Here is a 19,808-nt window from a genome sequence, read left to right as displayed (position 1 = left end):
GAACTGCTGGAAAAATTGTAAGATCGAAATTACGTCAAGATGAAATTGTCACCTTTGGAGGATATTTGTTCATGTTCGTTACACGAACTAACTGCACAAAAACCTTAAAGTCGTAACAGTTGTCAGCACGTGTAAGTTTCTACATTTGATCAGCGATCAGTATGCAAGTGCGATGAATGAAGTCTGAAGTTGAAAAAAATTACACTTCGTACATCACACTTTCCTGAGTTAACGTAATAATTATTCAATTTGTAATCACGTTCTAGCGTTGAGTAACAACTGCGAGAATATATTGTTCAAAAGTTATTATTATGTTTTATCGGAGTAAAGATCTCATGGGAAAGTGATTTTACAATTACATACACACATATGTGTCACAATGAATGTACGCTTCGAGGTCGTAACCATCTACCTGCCCCGATGTTCTTCTACCATATACTGCTAAAAGACCATTGTCCTTAATTACATTGAACGTATCAGTGATTATAAGGACATATATTAGAAGTCTTTTGATATTGACAACTATCGGGTACGTGAGTTGCAATAATTGCACCCAATAACCACTGACGTGTTAACGAATTTCCATCGACATGATACGTATCACCGAAGTGTCGCTATTGGGTGCTACAGGAATACTGATGCTCGTTGCAAAAAGTGATGTTAGTTATGTCACTTTGTGAACGAGCTCAAAATCCTCTAGTTGGCGTTTCAGGACTAGTCGTGATTGTAGTTTGAGTGTGTTAGTGATTGGTGTAAATATAGTGTAAAAAGTTAGAAATTAGAGGATAATTTTGATGACAGTAACAACTCAAGTCACTGTACGAAATGGACTCGACGAAAATACGATGCGTCATTGATGAATTGACCACGTCGATTTGCCACGACAAATTGTAAAGCATCGTTTACTCGGCATTATATGACATTATCGACAATTTGTTTCCTTCACTTACACTGGTCTGCATAAAAAAAAAAAACTTTTCTTTTCTCCCTCTTATTATAATGTATAATTATAATTGATTTGATGCTCTTGAATCGAAATATAGTAATAAAAAATAAGTACCTATACTTTTCGTATAATGTTTTTTTTTAAATAAATCGCTATTTTTTCTTATAAATTTCAATCAAACATTAAATATTAATAAAAAAAAAAAGTTGAAGCATTAAAATCGTCAGAAAATCTATCTACTAGTATAATTCTAGTTATTTTGTAGTTTTCTTTCTTTTCATATCATCGATTGGAGCTTGGGGGTGTCACGTCTTTCTATGTGCAATATGCCCTGAGTTTACTACGTAAATAGATTAAAGTAGCGTAATTGCGAAACCAAAACACGGTAAATTCTGAATTTCGAACGACGAATGAAAAAAAAAAAAAAAAATGGAAAGCAGATATAGATTCGGCACATTAAAGCCTTGACATCTGTAATATTTATTTTTAAGAAGGATTTCGTTGCAAGACCAGTGTTACATGTTCGTCACTGAAACGCAACGTTTATGATGTTTGGTAAATTTTCCCCGAGTACCAAACGCCCACCAAGTTTCGTGCAAGGCATCCCTCGTTCCCCGTGACCGTGGAAATAGGAGGGTTGACTTTGGCAGGGTTGGTCACCCGTTGGAATGAGTGTTGCGGGGTGCCGGGAACGCTGGTGAAAACGCATTACAATCTTAATGAGCACTTAGCATAACAATCGAAGATCAAGATCGGGTTTCTGAGTGGCTAAGCACAACGCGGCGAGCGCGGGCTTGCTCCGCAGTAATGCGCATGCCCGAAGCTGCTCCGCAACTGCGAGGTTTTAGCCGTTAACTTAACCGGCGTTTACCTTAATCTAAGATCACTATACGGCCCGCGGCTTCTACCCGTCATATATATATATATATATATATATATATTACTATGGCCACCACACACTTCTCGTTGTAACGTATGACCGTGTGACTATGAATATGCATGCTCGGCGCCCGATACGTACACGTAACTAGAGGTAAGCTGCATGCTGCACGTTCCTGTATTACGGTGTCTTTCTATGCACCCTCGCCTGCAAGTTCCCATACCCAGGCTTAACCGGCTATCGGCTCCACTTATCCTCCTGTCCTGTATCTACACTGAGTATGAGTTGATTCAGTGTCACGTGTAATTTGTTACTACACGTGTTCGCGGGATCGCTGTTGCGGGAAGAGAAGAAACTGCTTTTGACACTTCTGATAGTGAAACGATCACGGAAGCACTTCGAAATTTCTACCAATTGGCACAAATTGAAATTGTTTTTTTATCGCAGTAACGCATTTTACTTGTTATTCCAACGTTTTTGTTACGGTGTATATCGAATTAAAGTATTCTTTCTTCTATCTCTGTATATTTTTTACAATTTTACAATGTATACTTGGGGACAATGCATCTGAGACGGCTAATTTTTTGCACTAGAGAGTTGTGTTGGCAACGCAGAGAAACCTACAGCGCCACAGTCGACCGAGCGCGAAACTAACTCGATCTCAATAAACGTAACATAACCCATGACCGTCGAATCTAACCTTAGAATACGTGTCAATCCAACAAGTCATTATGCCCGCGGATTCTTAGGTTAGATTCGACGGTCATGGGTTATGTTACGTTTATTGAGATCGAGTTAGTTTCGCACTCAGCCGACTGTGGCGCTGCAGGTTTTTCTGCGTTGCCAACATAACTGTCTAGTGGAAAAAATTAGCCGTCTCAGATTCATTGTCCCCAAGTGTACGTACGATCGTCATGATCACCACATTTCGAATGATAAAAATCTTCGTTTTCAATAGCCACCTGAAATTACGAGCTTCAGCTTCATTCAACCTTTCTCTTTGGACCAACTGATTGTGCACTGACATATGGTTGGTTCTACACAAAGATGACCAGACACAGAATGAAAGGTTTTCCACAGATATACAGAGTATATCGGCGTACAGTTCCACTCCAGTTCGTTAAATTTGCCCAAATTAAGCGACGCCTACACTGCAACCGGCTACATCCTGATGCCCAATTTTCGTAATTCCCCTATTCCTGCATTCTGCACGTGCATTCCGGACCCCTTACGCACTTAATTTGATTCTCGGTGATCAGTTCATTCGTCTAACAAGAGCGGACCTGCGTACTTAGGGGAATGTTCTGAAAACCATATTGAAATAAACTTTGACTCACGCAAAATATGGTAGTTTTGTCGATGGTTATAGCCGTGATGATATTGTCAATGACATATGTTTGCGAGCTTGTGTTAAATATGTTGAGGACGATATTCGCCGTATTTTTGCATTCGCCGAATCATTTTATTAGTGACATTTATATCCTGTACTATATAAAGTAGAATTATTATCACCTGAGATATCTTCTAGGATTACCGTTTTCTTATTACATTTAAATTATATGCACGTGTGTTGGTATATACGCATCCAGGACTATATAATCCAGTGTACAGTCATAGGGTTTATAAAATTACAACGAACAGATGGTGTCTTAGACATGCTTCGTCGCTTCTCACTGTTCGACATTAGGTTAGGCACAAGGGGTGTGTGAAAATTAAACATGAGTACGTGTGAAATTTTTATGAGTATGTTCCGGTTTTCGTCAAGCTGACATTGCAGACGTCGCATGAACTAAGCAGAAAGAAGTGTCAAAAGTTGTATTGCGAAAAATAAAATGGAAAATCAAATTTGAACGATGTTTTATACTTGCACGCTGCAATGGGATGATTTCGCAAATATGTAAGAAAATAATGCTAAAACTGTCACTTACAAAGTCTGTTCCGAATATTTTGTGATACCTAGAGTTTACGGGATGTTCAACTGTGCGCGGACAACGAATTTTCAAGTTTGTCGGCAATGAATGAGTTTAAAAGTAATCGGAGCATACATTTAACTCGAGTAATTAATCATGAATTACGAATGGATACCATCATGCTTAGAGAACACCATTGAATATCTGATTTCTGATTAATAAGCATATGACACAAAAATGTGATATCAAAAAAACTTCGTCCAGATGTGCATAGAAATATGGGAACACTTATTTAATGCAAAGTTCAGAGTGGGAATGATTACTCGTTCGATTTCCATCAATGTTCAGGAAAAGATGGTTCTGTAAATGTGAGTAGCTTTATCTCAAACAAAAAAAAATAAATAAATAAATAAAAATCGATTAGCTCGTGATATTTCACTGATCGTGAGCCACTTAACAGAACTTGTTGTCGTCGCATTTTCCTCTCACATTCAAGCTAAAAATGACATCGCTATTGCGCTAAGTGGAAAGATCTCGAGTCATTTAAATGCCTGAAATACATGTGACACATTATTCGAAAAAAAGCATTACCGAGCATTATCGAAAAAAGGTGAGAAAAATAGTTTCTTGAGAAAGGATGGGCGGAATTTTACCTACAATCAACCTATCAAATCTCTCTTATTCTCTCCCTGAACGTCGGGACAATGTACATATATATATACATATATACATCTCAGTAACGCAACACGTATATACGAATATGTATACATTGTGCACGCGGGACAAATACAGAAACAAGCTAATGGCAAGATTTTCCGTCTTTGTCCGGAGCGAAGTGGCGGATATATAGAAAGCTCCCTTCCTCTTGGCAAGCCCCGTTTTCTACTCCCCCTCAGCATCTATCCACCCCCCACCACAAGGGTTTCGGGTAGACGTCGTTGTAGCCAACTATGTATAATGAAAGATATTAACTACAATTTTATATCGAATTACTCCTGAAACACGTTGCGAATTACTTGGGCGGGGGCTGGTTTTATACGGGGCGAACGGCGTCGGGCCGTTTCCTGATTGGCTGGGTCATTAGCGTCGGGTTCAGGGATTGGTCCGTTCCAATTTTTGGTGGGGATCCCGGGAGGCGGGACCGAGGAGGCGGTATGGCCGACTCAGGTCGGAACCTGATGCCCCTGGTTCAGTTTAGCTCAGACGAGGGAGCTCAAAGCATACGTCGTTGCATGCCATCGCCAAGAGCTTGGCCGACCTGACAACGCACAAACGTTTCTTACCGAAGGATCCGTCGAAGTGAAAATTCGCGCGGTTTTTGAGCTTTTTTGTTATCGTTGTTATTTACGAATCCCCCTCCCCCCCCCCCCCCCACCAACCCTCCGTCCTCCCCTCGATTCAGTGTAGATGATCAAGTTTTTCACCGTGCTCGCAAAGACGACGATGTGAACAAACGAGCACGGCAAGTGATTTGTTGGAAAAATATTACGGTCTAAAAAGGAACGTAACGTTACGGTGATTTCAACGAAAGGGAAAAGTGCAGCGAGGAACGTAGGACTCCGCTGATCATAAGTGATTGTTGTTTTTTTTTTCATCTGATCGTTGCTTGGTTGATTCGTTTTTTTAATTTCACTTAAACTCAATTTGAACGGTTGTCAGGGAGGAAAAGTGACGCATTGGTGTTGGATTTGATGGGATTGTTGTTGCGTTGAAAGGGATATCGTAGATGCATCGTTGCATGACGAGGACCGATCCTCGCGTCGAGACATTAAGATCAATTATAAAGTGATTAGATACATAGTTGGTGATCAAAGGACGCGAATGAGGAAGGAGAATAAGGAAGAACTCGGAACGGTGTGTGTATTATATGCAGTGACGTGCGTACGTCGGTACGTACGCGGTTAAGTGCCGCGCATGCATAATAGAAAAGTGAGAAATTCACCCTTGTACAGAAAGAGGCACGTAAAGACAGACCAACACAGTGGTAAAACTCGTTGAACGGACGGAGGTTGTATTGTGCGCTTGCACCGGCTCGGTGAATAGGCGCGCTTATATAAAAATTAATTATGAAAAAATGAAAGCGGAAATGGCGGTGAGCGGCGCGGCAGCGGCGGTATACCTCGGTAATTATGTTAAGTGGCCAATTAGCAATTAGCGGAGAAGCTACTAGCGAACACTGTACCGGGCACCTTAATTGCACCTCAGCCGGTTACCAGCACCAAGAGCGCAGGAGCTCGTGTGCCGTTTAAACTATCGTAGTTCCAACAATCTTCAAAGTTGGCGTCCGTCAGGAAACGACCGGCGATCACCCCAGCCGTAGGATAGTTGAGAGGTTGAGTCCGGATCGTCGAAGGAGGATCGATTGGCGAGCTTCCGGGGCGACGAACGATCGGCAAGATTATTTCGCCCAGGTATCGAGGGAGTCCTGCAGGGCTGGCGAGTAGGGACGCTGCGACTTCGGGCGTGCCGAGATCATCACCGGGTGAATCGCGTGCCGTTATGACGGTCCATCACCACCACAATCACCACGTGCCGACCCTGGGTGGCATCAGCGTCGGTGCAGGCAGCCACGGGTTGAACCTTACCGGGATATCCGCAGGACTGGACGCCAGCAGGAGGCTTCAGCAGGACGGTCTCCACCAGGACAGGAACGGGCTCGTCGAGCGGCTCGTCGGAAACGGAATCGAAAGAAGCGGCTTACCTGCCCAGGACAGGAACGGCCTGATCACGGAGAGGAGTCACATCGACAGGATGGGCGATGCTTCGACGACGATGCCGCAGAGGTCCAGGTTCATGATCACCGACATCCTCGCCGGCGCTTCGAGCCCCTCGAGTCCCTCAAGCCTGATCCAGGGTCAGGGACCTCCCGGAAGCCCACCGTCGACACCCCGAGATCTCAGCGTCAGGCATCAGTCCAGATCTTCCCTCAATAACAGCACCCTCGACGAGGACAGCGACGAAAGTCATCACGACGCCGCATCCGTCTCCTCGAACGGTAAGACCTACACTTCGGGTTATACGACAGTGGGTTATTATCCATAAAGAGAAATTCACACCTCGGTATACGTTGATCCGCGAACTTAACAGTTGGGTATTGATCATCAGTTTAGCATGGACCATGCCAGATCGGAGGTGATAAGAGCGGTTCCACTTTAAGTTACTTTGATCATATTCGTGGAATTGAACATCGTCTCTGGGTCCTTTGGTCAAGAGTGAGAGGACAAGGAAATTCAGTTCGTAGTTCGGTTTGAAGATCCGACGCAAGACGATGATGGTGATTCAATTACAAGCCATGATCGTCGGTGAAGAAAACCCGAACGGAACTTCCGAGTCTCAAGTTAGTCTAGGAGTCTGGCGTACCACATTCCGTGAGTTTTGAAAACCAAAAAAACGCGCGATCGGAACGAATTTGTCAAGCGACGTGTGGAGAACTATTATTTAGAATTTGAACCGGCCAACTACAACTACAGCGTAGTAGGTCACCCAACCTAACTTCATCAGTCATGATAAGCATCAAACATCACCCAGTAGGTATTGAGTCGGTAATCCAAGAAACCATTATCTAACGTTATGACCAAATGGTTTTGAATGGAGTCCAACGGAGACGCGAGAACAAGACCCAGAGAATCCTAAAACGAACAAAAGTTTAGGTACGGTGAAACATCTGAGTAGTTTTAGGTGCGGAGAGAATCGGACGGTTTAACTTCCGAGAGTTCGCTTAACACTCTATGACACCGACGACACTGTGGGAAGACTGCAAAGAGTTTGCGCGGAAAAGCGGCTGGAGCAATTACCTTACGACAGCGGGAACTTGTGAGTTGTAGTGAAGTTTTCTTGGTCGTTAATGTGCCCGTGATGACACAGCGATAAAATCTTTTCAACGATGAATAATCACTGCAGCGTCTTGCTACTCGAGTAGAAATTCATCCGGAGTGAAACTTTCTGAAACCTTCTGTATCATAACGTGTGCCACATGCCCGTTGTGCGCCTTGTACCCACTTCGCCTATCCTCACCTCCGATCTCGGATCCATCGCGATTTCGGCCTGAGTCAAGGGCGTCCCCTCGTTTACCTCACAGCCACTCGAGGTGTGTAATTGCGTGCAAACTCACGCCGCCCATGGCATTCAGCGGAGGCAACAATTATCGCCTAAAAAATTATACCGGCGACTGATATATTACACACTGTCCCGATAACCCCAGCGAGCATTTATAATACAGACACCAAGGACGATATTGTATGGTTAATTCTTCCACGCACGTCTTCGAGATACAATTTTCCGGTTTTTAGATGCCTTTCACGACGCATATTGCGTTGCAACTAACTCACGTGTTCAACATCCTTTTGGTAAACGGTCAATCTGCAAATTTTTCTTGTTTCCAAACTTAGTGATTCTAAATTTCAATCTTCTCACCAGAGAAACTTGGGAACACGATGCGAAGCTCTGTTCAGCAGACAGATCGTGCTTCTTACTCCAAGAGTTAGGCCCCATGAACATAAAACGAAGCACATTTCTGAGGAATGATGTACTTCTCGCCCTTCCTTGTTACCAAGAATAAGTATAACGGTTGATGATCGTGACGATCTGAAACGAGTTTGAAGAAAATCAAGCCTCGTTTAACACCCAAGCTAAAATTGATACCCTTATACAAAACAGTGTAGGGGATAGAGTAGTCCGAACACATGGAATCGGCGACTGTCATCCATTCACCGTTTGCACCCTCCAGATCCGCGAATCCGCACGCGATAATAGACGAATGAATCGAACGACCTGTAAGAAAGATAATAATAAAGTGGTGGCGTTCAGGTTGACCCAATTCATAACCATTAGTTCTCTAATAACGCCCCAGTCCTGCAAGTCCCCCCCATATGCATACATAATCGGGTTTTATCTCCAAGCATCAAACTTTCGTGCGTTCCAGCTGCTCGGAATCAGGAGCCGTCGGCTAGTGAGATCCGTTTCTCGAAGCATTGAAGCCGGGTTCCGTTTATTGAAAAACAATGATTCGAATCTCGACCATCATGAATTGGAAGTGTATTAATCACATGTAGATATAATAATACGGGTTGACGATAAAAGGACAACATTGCATCGCTGTTCCATAATTGGAGGTGCAACACGAGTAGTCCAACTATGCACGGGTATAATTTTTTTCCGTATCTAATATAACGCGTATCATCATTTAGCCGTTATCTACGCGTAATGCATAACGTGGGAATGATATATCAGACCAGCACTGGCATACATAAGTATTTATGATAGGTATGGGCGACTACGCGACAGCGGAAATTCGGTGTGAGGTGAGCTTTGGCGTGCCTGTGTCATTGTACGTCCGTATTTAACGTTTCGGTGTGTAATTACAAGCCATTAGCTTACAGCGATGGCAATGCGTCAACTGATTAGAGAAAACGCGAAATTACAACGTTGCAGGAAGACGACTTGTTGAATAATATTTTTATTATTTTCAATGTAACACATATTTCGTACGCGTGTGTGTGTATGGGAGTCTTATACCTACACCGCGAGCCGGTATCTTCGACCTCATATTGTGTGGTATGGTTTCAAACATCATCGCATAGGTATTGCCGTTATCCTAGCCTGACCGATCACCTAGGTACCTGTTAAATACCTGTTTCATTGATAACACGCAACACTCTTGCTAAATATAATTGCCAACTAATACTCAACGTTACAATATCGCCGATTGTTATACAACTCTTTACCAATTTTCCCGTCAATTTATTCGACTTTTTCCGCAACGTACATTTATGACAATAATCGTGGCACGTGTATATTATTACGATTATAAATATTTTTTTGCCAACAAAGTCTACGCATTTCTATTTTTTATTTCAGATTACATCACACGTTCGTGACAATTCGCGTAATTTCATGATTGAAACAGTAAGATCAAGTGTTTGATAATTTTCCGCCATAATCGATCAGTTCGGACATTCGATTACGGATGTATATGCGAATCGAGTTCTGAAAGGTGAAACAAAAAAGTGACATAAACCTTGCTCGAATTAATGGAAATTTATCGCACTTCGGCGAGACCTCGTTAGTCTGACTGTCGTGTGTTTGTACGAGTAATGGTGTGCTAATTTCATATACTCACTAACATTAGATACATACATGCCGGACTTTAACATGTATTCAGGTTATGCGAAGAGCGATAGCTTGTTCCCGATAGGTTTCAATGTCTCTGTTACTCGGACACGAGCAATATTATAATTATTACGCACCGCGTAAAAGAAGGTGTACATATTTAAAGTTTAACAAAAAGTATACGAATACCATTTAGTAAAGATCATTCGAACCGTGAACGGTCGTTTTATTTCTGTCTCAGAAGACTGGAAATTTTTAAGAAAGGTTACACGACGCGAGAAAGGATCGTGTACAAAGTATTCACAGGTTGTCCATCAAATGAATAAAGTTTATGAGAAGCATTTGTTGATTTTCATTAAAATGTGTAAATTACAACGTATCACTAACGAGCAAGAATAGAAATCTCTCTAATACCGATTTATTTATTAATCGGTACAAACAATACTGCCGGTGGTTTTTTAAAAATTCATTTCTCTCTTCCTCACTTTTGACGAAGTCTAAGTGTTCAAAAAGTATGAAAAAGTGGAAAGCATATTTTTGTAAAAAAGAGCAACAAAATGTTTTAAAGAAAAAAAAAAAAATAAATAAATAATGTTTCAACGATTCGGCAAAGCACACGAATAACCACCGGCAGACAAGGCGTGAAATAATTTCGTCAAAAATTTTGACATCTGTTGCCGACACAGGGAGTGAGGAAAGGAGGCCTGCACATGGTACAAAACGAGGTCTAGCTACTGTAGCGAAACTTGCAGCGACAATCGCTAATCCGAAATGAGATCTAAACGGTTGCCGATCATTTCCGGTCTCGGGATTAACACCGGCGAAGTCAGTTGGCAGTTTTGAGGCGTGAAGCACCCCGACAATCAGTTCAACAATGCGAGGTGAAGGGAACCCGGTTTTCGATCGGTGCACTCGGCAGGCCTGTCAACAATGAATCCGTATAAGCGGATTAGGTTCGACGTTCGGTTTGTGAAGGAGAACCAGAGTTGGGTATTTTCACGCGTTCCATTCCTGCGCGTTCGGATCAACAGCCTGCTGCACATGCTTTTTCGCTTTTCACTGAGAAACCAAGTTTTCATCTTGGTAGCACATTTTTAACTACAAAATTTGAGATTTGTGATTTTTCTTAACAAACGCAAGCAAAGTAAATGTCATTGTAGACTTATACAGGCATTAAAAACGTCATGCTGGTATTAGGAGAAAATAGCCACGCAATTCGATTCAAGATGGTATTGACTACGAATTAAACAGAGTATCGATACCGCAAAAAAAGAGCTAGGCTCATTATTGACACTGGAACGAAGATATGGATCTTGGATACAATATCTGTATACTTTCACAGATTCTACACGTTTCGCTCATTCGAAAACTTTCCCATGTAGATTTAGTCTAATATGCACCGATTCATAATTAATTCTTCATTGTTTCGTCAAAGTTGTTCAATTCAGTTGTTTCACGAACTGACTTTGCGTTGCAGTAACCAAAAAAGGATCGACGATAGCGCAAAATGGTTGCGCGTACCTCGTCTTTTTGTAATTCCAAAAATATTTAAACAGTTATTGAAACGATACCTGTTTTACTGAATTTTTTTGGTTACTGTGACGAATCAAATCTTTCTCAGTGTGTATAGTTTCAAATTCATCACCCTCTGTGAAACTGTGCTGTAAAAGTGAGGCCACTTGTAGTTGACTGCACGAGGTGCAGGGGTCTCTGAGAGCCTATAAGAGGCTTTAGGAGAGAAAATCTCGTTACGCAGGCGTCAAGAGCCGACAATATCTCGACGAATCCCGACGCGGACGCAATGCGACGGACTGGATTATTCCTGATCTCTATAATACGTATCACTGTTTAGATCCTTGGGATTTCTACTATGAAAAATAATTATGGTACTTGAGTTACAAAAGTTTCAAGAGCATTAAAAAGCTAATCTGCGCACACATATATACGAAAAAACGTAACCGTCATTACACAGGATATAGTGTTGAAACACGGAATTGTTACTGTATCAAACTATCAACATCAGAGAAATCACATCTTTTTACCTTTTTTTTTTTTTTTTTCTACGAACAATCCATATTGCCTACCCGATTCTGATGATCAGTAGGTAATTTTATTTGTAAACGATATTTATGTACATATGCACAAATCGTTCGGATAAGTTAAAATGTTTCATAACAATAACGAATTTTCACTGAATCGTGTGTAAGTTTGACATATTTATATGTTAAGAATATTATAGATTTTAGATATTATTTTGCCGCATGATAAGCTCAAGATAAAATCTGTCAGAGACGATTTGTCAGGGATTCGTTTGTGAAATAAAATGACTTATTTTTCGTTAGAATCAGACGAACTCTACGAATTGTTCTGCGTGAAAAATCACTACAATAATATGTATTCTCTGATGTTGTGAATAAAAAAAAAAAAAAGTGTTTACAGTCAAAATTTGGCGTTTCAATGATTTTTTTCCGCTCCCGAATTGCAAAAGTTCGATAAAAATAAGTTCAATTTTCTCAGCTTCGGTCCTACTTAAAATCAAAATAAAAAAAAAAATAAATAAAAAACATATGTTTCGAATTTATTACTTCGATACATTTTTCATCCAATTATAGGTTTAGTCTAATCTTTGAAGTTGCCGAAATGAAACATAATCAGTGAGTTCTTTGATTCCATAAAAGACGTGAGAGTGATTTCAGGACTTTACGATTTCCAAAGTTTATATTCCGAGGTTGAAATATGAAGAAAATAGAAGAGATTTATGATTTTCATCATACCTGTAGACGCATAAGAAAGAAATATAGAATGGAGCGCTTTCGCGGTTGCGAAATGTAGGTATTAGGGCTCTTCGTCAAAACTGTCGAATATATAAAGAGGGCTAATGAAAGCTTTGCAGGTACGCCGTGCGAGGTCGTTGCTCACTTTGGGATTGGCTAACACGAGTTTTGCGTGACAAAAAGGCTTTACGTGATTATACAGAAGCGGTAGGTACCACCAAAAACGTCGCGAGAGAACCCTTCGACTTCCGCTCGTTTTAAGAGGCTCCGCCTTACCCCGTTTCGCCTCCTAGTTGTTTCGATTATTCAAGCCGTCGGTTCCCTGATACGATTTTGATCGTCCCCAACACACGCGTGATGTGACTGCAAACCGACTCGAGAATATTCATATCCCAAGCATGTATAATACACATTATATAACGTATAAATCCGGGAGCGAAAAAACCGTTCCCGTTTCTGCCGCATGACGGCAATCTTCTTTCCCCGATCTGCCGAAACCTCCGATTCCCCGTTTCGATGGAAAATATCGAACCGTTGCTATACTCGGAGACTTTGACGTATTTCAACTATCACTGCCTGACTGAGAGAAATTTTTAGTTACGGTTCAAGTCTAGTATTGTAATTTGAATAGGAAAATTTAATCTCTACGCTCTCTGATGTATCGAACGAATTATCCCGATGTAAAATTAACAATCGTGATAACAGCTGACGATAAATTATGGAAAATTAGTCCGCAACTTTCACAAGTAATGAAAATATATTTCTCCTTTCTGCTTTCCAAAAGAAAGAAAGGAAAAAAAAAAGCATCTAAAACACTTACAAAAATTTGATTCAATTCAAGTCGAAATCAAAGCGACGATATTTTCACAACTTCTTTCGAGTTCTCTTTATTCCTGAAATTTTATTCCAACTCGCCGGTCGCTGAAACAGAGAAATAAAATTCTGCGAGTAAGATTGATAACCAGCGTTGTTTGAAAGGTTGAAAAAAACAAAAGGGTCGAACGAGCGCTGCGTTACCGACCTAATGATTAACGAACCCTTAATTGCGGGACGTATTGCATGTTACATTACGATACTCAAGTTGAAATACGTCGAGTCTAATTCAATCGGGACATAAAAATAAAAAATAAAAATAAAGAATGAAATTCTCAAGAGCAGTTCGTTCCTCGATTCACGACCGACGATCGGAGGGGGAAATCAGGGCAAAGAGTCAAGAATCTTCCGCGCCTTAAGTGGGAAGAAAAAAAGGTAAGGAAGCGAAGGGGAGGGCGAAATGAGGAAGAAAACAGAGAGAGAGAGCGAGAGAGAGAAATGTGGCAAAAGAATAGAAGAAATAGGGGCGAAGGGGGAAGAAAAAAAAGGGGGGGTAGGGGGGGGGGGGGTGATAGAGATGAAGTAGAAAAAAAAAAACGGAAACAAAACGAAACGAAACAAAAGAACTCCACGGAAAACAAATGAGCGGCGACTAAGTGGCTCTGCTGGCACTTAAGGGAGAAAAAACTTAATTCGGTAAGGAATCGAGTTTGTCGCCGTAATCTCGTTCCGTTTGAATTATTAACCGCCAGCAGCGTCTGAATACACACACACACACGAGGTATGTGAAACAAGCCAATGTGTTGGTACAGGTGCTGGGCACTTACGAATGATTTAATACGTACATTTGAATTTCGTTGATTTTTTCGAACCGCACTGAAAGAAATTTTTAGTTCCGGTTACCGCTCGGTCCTCAACTATTTTTATTTTTTACCACAATAGAAAAACATAGTTCTAGGTACAGAATGAAAATTAGTTTTCTAGCTGTTACCGGAAAGCCTGGTATCCGTTACTATTCTTTCTCATTACGATCACTGTTCCTAGATTTTCTTGCAATTGTTGCGAAAATTTAATGCTTGTGAAACAATAAATTGACATTAAAGCCTTGTTTGACTAAAAAAGTAGAGTAAACCTCAAAAACTGATTTTGCGTCGCAATTACCAAAAAAGATCGACGATAGCGCAAAAATGGTTAGGCGTACCTCGTTTTTCGTAATTCCAACAATATTCAAACAGTTTTTTTAACGATATCTGTTTTACTCAATTTTTCTAGTTACTATAAAAAATGAAATTTTTCTCAGTGCGGTAATCGGTTGAATTGACTAATGAGGAAAAGCATCTGGGATTCAATGAGGCCGGAATTATTCTTCGGAAAAAGCTTGAATCTCAGGATAATGGAAGTTTAGGTTATTTATCCAATTTTGAATTTTTCTACACAAATCGTGTTGACTTGGAAATTAATCGTTGCTTCTGTTATCAGTTAATCGGAAAGAAATGTCGAGAAAATTCTCAAAGTATGAAGAAACTTCTTCGACAATGTCACAAACGAGTTTTGATGTAGGATTCAGATTTTGAAATCTCACTTCACGATATTTAAACCGTGAACTGGTTTCATTGGATTGAAGTTAATGCGGGTGAAAAATGTTTTATCCACTTTTTTTACCGCTGCTCATTTACATCGTGAACGTGCAGAAAGTTGGAAGAGGCGATGGCAATTAAATAAATGGAAATATATGAAAACTCGATGCCCAGCGTGAGGAATTCTTGTAATTGAAACTTGAGCAGGCGAAACCTCATCTCGCAGGTATATAACATTCGATACGTTAGTCATGGCACGGAATCTGCATTTACTTACTCGGTCGTTTTTTTATGTTTTTTTTTCTTTTTTTCTCTTCTTTTTTTGCATCAATAGGTACTTCGTTCTAATTTGCTCTAGGATTTCAGGCGATCGCTGAACTAGTTACGTAAAGTATAATAAAGTCGTTTAAGGATCTCCGTATCACGCGATATTCAATATATGTATTATACTTGTAAGGGAATACCGATACGCATTAATTAATGCCCCCGTATAATATTGTATTGTAGCACAAAGTAATCCCGATTGAGTTACGCCACGTAGAGTGATTATGCAAGAACGCAGCTGAGGAATGGATAGGAAATAAGTCGTAAAAGATGAATCGAACGTTGATTTGAGGAAACAAATGCAAATGGGGAATTGACTCCAGCTGGTTACGTTGTGCGAATACACATCGTTTGGAGCTGAAAGCTTCGATGAATTTTTATGAACGAAACGTGTTTTTGTATTATGGAATAAACATGGGGCGGGGTTGAAATTCCGAATTTGAAAAGTTACGAAATCGGCTAATTCCGAATTATTTGACGGTGAAACTTCAAGTAAGAAATCAAACTTTTACGAAACGACAAAGTTTCGAACGGTCGGTAAGCCGACGGCTCAGAGTTCCGAAATACTAAATTCCGAAAATTCAAGTTGCGATAGAGCAAATCTCCGAAATGTGAAGTTACGATATACTCAGAGAAATTTTTAGTTCCGGTTACCGCTCAGTCCTTAAGTATTTTCATTTTTACCACAATCAAAAAATAAAGTTCTAGGTACGAAATGAAAATTAGTTTTCTAGCTGTTACCAGAAAGTCTAGAATCGGTTACTATTCTTCCTCATTACGATCAGTGTTACTATATTTTCTCGTGACTGTTGCGAAAATTTAATGCTCGTTCAACAATAAATTGACGTTAAAGCCTTGTTTAAATAAAAAAGTAGAGTGAACCTCACAAACTGATTTTGCGTCGCAATAACTACAAAAAGGATCGGTGATAGCGCAAAATGGTTAGGCGTACCTCGTTTTTCGTAATTCCAACAATATTCAAACAATTTTTTCAACGATACCTGTTTTACTGAATCTTTCTAGTTATTGTAAAAAATGAAATTTTTCTCAGTGTAGAGCGAAATTCCGAAGTATAAAGTTTCGACGGAGTAAAATTCCGAAAATTAAAATATCCCCACACAGCGTGGTTTACCCAACGAGTGGGTGTAAAAAATCAGAAAAACCGAAAATCGGAATAACCAGGATTCCAGACGTGAAAACATGGAAAATCCAAAACGAAGATAAATCAAAGTGCAGAAATTTCACCCAGCCAGAAATTCACACAATTAAAAATCTTCGATCATTAAGAATTTCGATGTTTCAGATTGTTAAATTTTCTCATTTTCACACTTTCGGACCTTTGAGCATCGAATTTCGTACTATTCGAAACTTTGCTGTTCCGACAAAGTTCGATTTATTCACTTTAACTTTCGCCGTGAGATAATTCGGAATTCGGCGCTTTCGAAACTTATCAAATTCGTAATTTCAACCCTGCCCCGTAAAGTGTCGACATAAACAGAATAATATCGATTGATATCCCGCATAATTCATTCGCCTAGCTTCGCAGGGGTTTTAGTGGGTTAAGTTGGTGACACTGGGACACAATACGCCTCTCGGGATAATTTTCAAGGGGTCAGATTGAGACCCCCGACGACCCTTGCGACCCGCTTCACCCCAGGGATCAACACCGTCTGCAATACAAATGTGTGTATATATAACCATTGTAAGTGGATACGTGATTCCCGCGATCGTTTTTGGGTCTCGCCAAATATATTTGTACGTAGCTTTGGTTCAGAGAAGTTAGCTCTTCGGTCGCTTTTTGTTGTTACAATTTCTGTCTCTTTTTTTTTTTTTTTTTTTTTTTTTAATATTCGAAATGTAGTTGGAATTTTATAGATGGACAATTTTTGCACATATTTTTTCGTTTTTGAGGCATTTTTTATTAACAATATTCGTGGACGAAAATGAAAACGAGATTTGCTTAAATCGACTGGATTGTTAGTGGCGATAGCAAAAAAAAAAAAAAAATTACTGAAGGGTTGAAACTACTACTATAATTCTAGGATAATCAGTGGACTGAAAATATATTTTTATCAATTTTGTATTAATTCGATTTCATATCGTTTCTAACCTGGAATAATTTTAACCCTGTTTATATTTGTTATTTCTTCAAATTAATTTCACGGTAGAAAAATTGAATAAGACATTAGACACACTTTTTTAGAAAAACAATCTAAACGAATGTTTAAAAAAAAAAAAAAACAGAAATACATATACCGAAGATCGACCAAAAAATCAAATTTATGTACGTATTTTTCGCAAAAAAGTGCACACGCATCGTTAATAAAATCAAAACTGCAGGGGATCAATTTAAAAATTCGGAGGATATAATAATAAAAATTTTTTTTCATGTAATCTCTTAGTTATTTTGTCCAATCTATTGAGATATAAAATTGAAAAGCCTGTATTATAAACAGGATATACAAAAAAAAAAAAATAGTTGAAATAATTTTTATAAAGTCGAGAAGAAAAATTAAAAAATTCTTGAACGAAAGAAGTTCATCGAGCAAAAAAAAATGATTCTGTGTTCAAGAAAGGCGAATGAAAAATGAATTCCCACGGTTGAGAATGGAGAAAAGCAAATTTTTCGAATGAAAAAAATACGCTAGGTGCAACGCAATGTGAAGCTGGGAGCTTTTGCGAAACTTTGATACCACACACATTGAAATTTTCAATTTTACGATCCGTCATGTTGCAGCAGCAGCAGCAGCGGCACGCGAATTCCCGCGGTGTAGGAACACATCCGCGACGAAGCATGCGACCAGGTAGCCGCCATGATGGCATTAATTGCACCGCATATAATTGCTTAATAAACATCCTGTTAATCACGATTTTATACACGGTGTATACCTAAAGCCGCCGCACGAAACCCGCCGGCATAATAACGCGCACCGTGGCACTGCAATATAAATAAGAAGTGATGTAATTTTTACCTTTTCCTTTTTCATTTTTTTTTTTTTTTGTTCTTTATTATTATTAAAGGCTAAGAAACCCAATATAACGCTCCTAAGATTTTTATTCCATACAGGTATCGTTGAAAAAACTGTGTGAATATTGTTGGAATAACGAAAAACGAGGTAGGCGTAACCATTTTGCGCTATTGTCGATCCTATTTTGGTAATTGCTACGCAAAATCAATTTGTGACGTTTACTAAACTTTTTTATCGTTGCGCGAGCATCGAGTTTTCGCAACAGTTGCGAGAAAATATAGCAACAACGATCGTAATGAGAAAGAATAGTTACGGATACAAGACTTTCCGGTGACAGAAAGTAAAAAATGAAAGTAAAAAATGAAAATAGTCAAGGACTGAGCGGTAACCGCAAGTAAAAATTTCTCTCACAATCAGTGCAGGTTTGGAAAGTAATTAAACAGGCTTAAGGAGGGGGTGAAAATTTCGGATCGTAAGAACGTTATCAGGTTCAAAAATGCCTCTCATCGGCAATGAGGTATAAAAATCCAGACTCGCGTACTCGGGGTACGACCAGTCCGACTCTGCATCGTTCCATCCCTAGGGAGGCGTGTAACCCCTAAAGAGACGTAAAGAGCCGTTATCGGAGGCTCATCGGTTGGAACGGGGTGGTCGACGGCGTATTTTTCGCGGAGGAGGTTAGGGGTTGACGGTGAGGTCAGGGTGGCCGAGAGATTGGGTATTCGGAGGGTGAAAAGGGGCAGGAGGAAGGAGAGAAACAGAGAGGGAGGAAAAGGAGAGGGAGGAGAGAAACAGAGAGAGGTCGCAAAGCTCCCGAGGACGACGGATGGACCGATTGAGTTATACCCGACGAAAGAGGCGAAAGCGCGGGCTCTTAGCCGCGTTTGATCGGCCAGATTCGCTTGAACGGTTCGCCACCGTCGCCATTTTACAAAATGGCCGCCTTTATCCCCCGAGGAACTCGATCTTCAGCCACGAAAGAGGGGCGAGAGGAAGAGAAGCGCGAGGTACGGCAGGAAGGGGGATGGAAACTAAATTCAGTATGTGATACACTTATTGTCGGAGAGCCGGAGAGAGACTCCGAGACTTCCAACCGTGTTCTTTTTGAGAAAGCTAAGACACTTTCAAGACGTTAGGAGGGAAAAAGTTTTACCCAACTTTTCGCTCTCTTCGGCCAGAGCTAGCTTTTGCTGGCAACGTTCACAAGCTACGGAGTAACGCGAGACGTGAATTTAACCTCGGGGAGGGGGTGGAAAAAGCTTCGGCTGTGGCCTCAAGTTCCACCTCAGTTCCTATGCAACACCGGACGAGAGTAGAAAGTATTTTTCAAAACATTTTTAATTCCCCGTGCAGCTTTTCTTTGTCCTCGTTGGATCGCGTGTACGGTCGAAAAATCTACATCGACGTACCTGCGGTATAAGTAACAAACTATTCGACTGAACTTGTTCTCTTCCATGACGAAGTTCAAATATTCCTTTTTTTTTTTCAAACTCTTCGTCGGTGTTTC

At 40.4% G+C, this 19,808-nt stretch overlaps 1 protein-coding gene across 1 annotated transcript in view; it reads left to right on the top strand.

The window, feature by feature from the left end:
- Positions 1-4,946: 4,946 nt before the first annotated feature.
- LOC124179737 (homeobox protein B-H1-like) overlaps positions 4,947-19,808 on the top strand; it is a 41,653-nt gene continuing 26,791 nt past the window's right edge. Inside the window, exon 1 of the mRNA XM_046564438.1 lies at positions 4,947-6,731. Within this exon, the coding sequence (XP_046420394.1) occupies positions 6,236-6,731 (496 nt within the window). The 5' untranslated portion in view covers positions 4,947-6,235. The remainder of the gene's footprint in view (positions 6,732-19,808) is intronic.

The sequence above is a fragment of the Neodiprion fabricii genome, chromosome 4 (genome assembly GCF_021155785.1).
Source record: "Neodiprion fabricii isolate iyNeoFabr1 chromosome 4, iyNeoFabr1.1, whole genome shotgun sequence".
In the NCBI taxonomy this organism is placed as follows: domain Eukaryota; kingdom Metazoa; phylum Arthropoda; class Insecta; order Hymenoptera; family Diprionidae; genus Neodiprion; species Neodiprion fabricii.
Note: the sequence above shows the minus strand (reverse complement) of the source record. Positions and strands in the feature narration are given on the sequence as shown.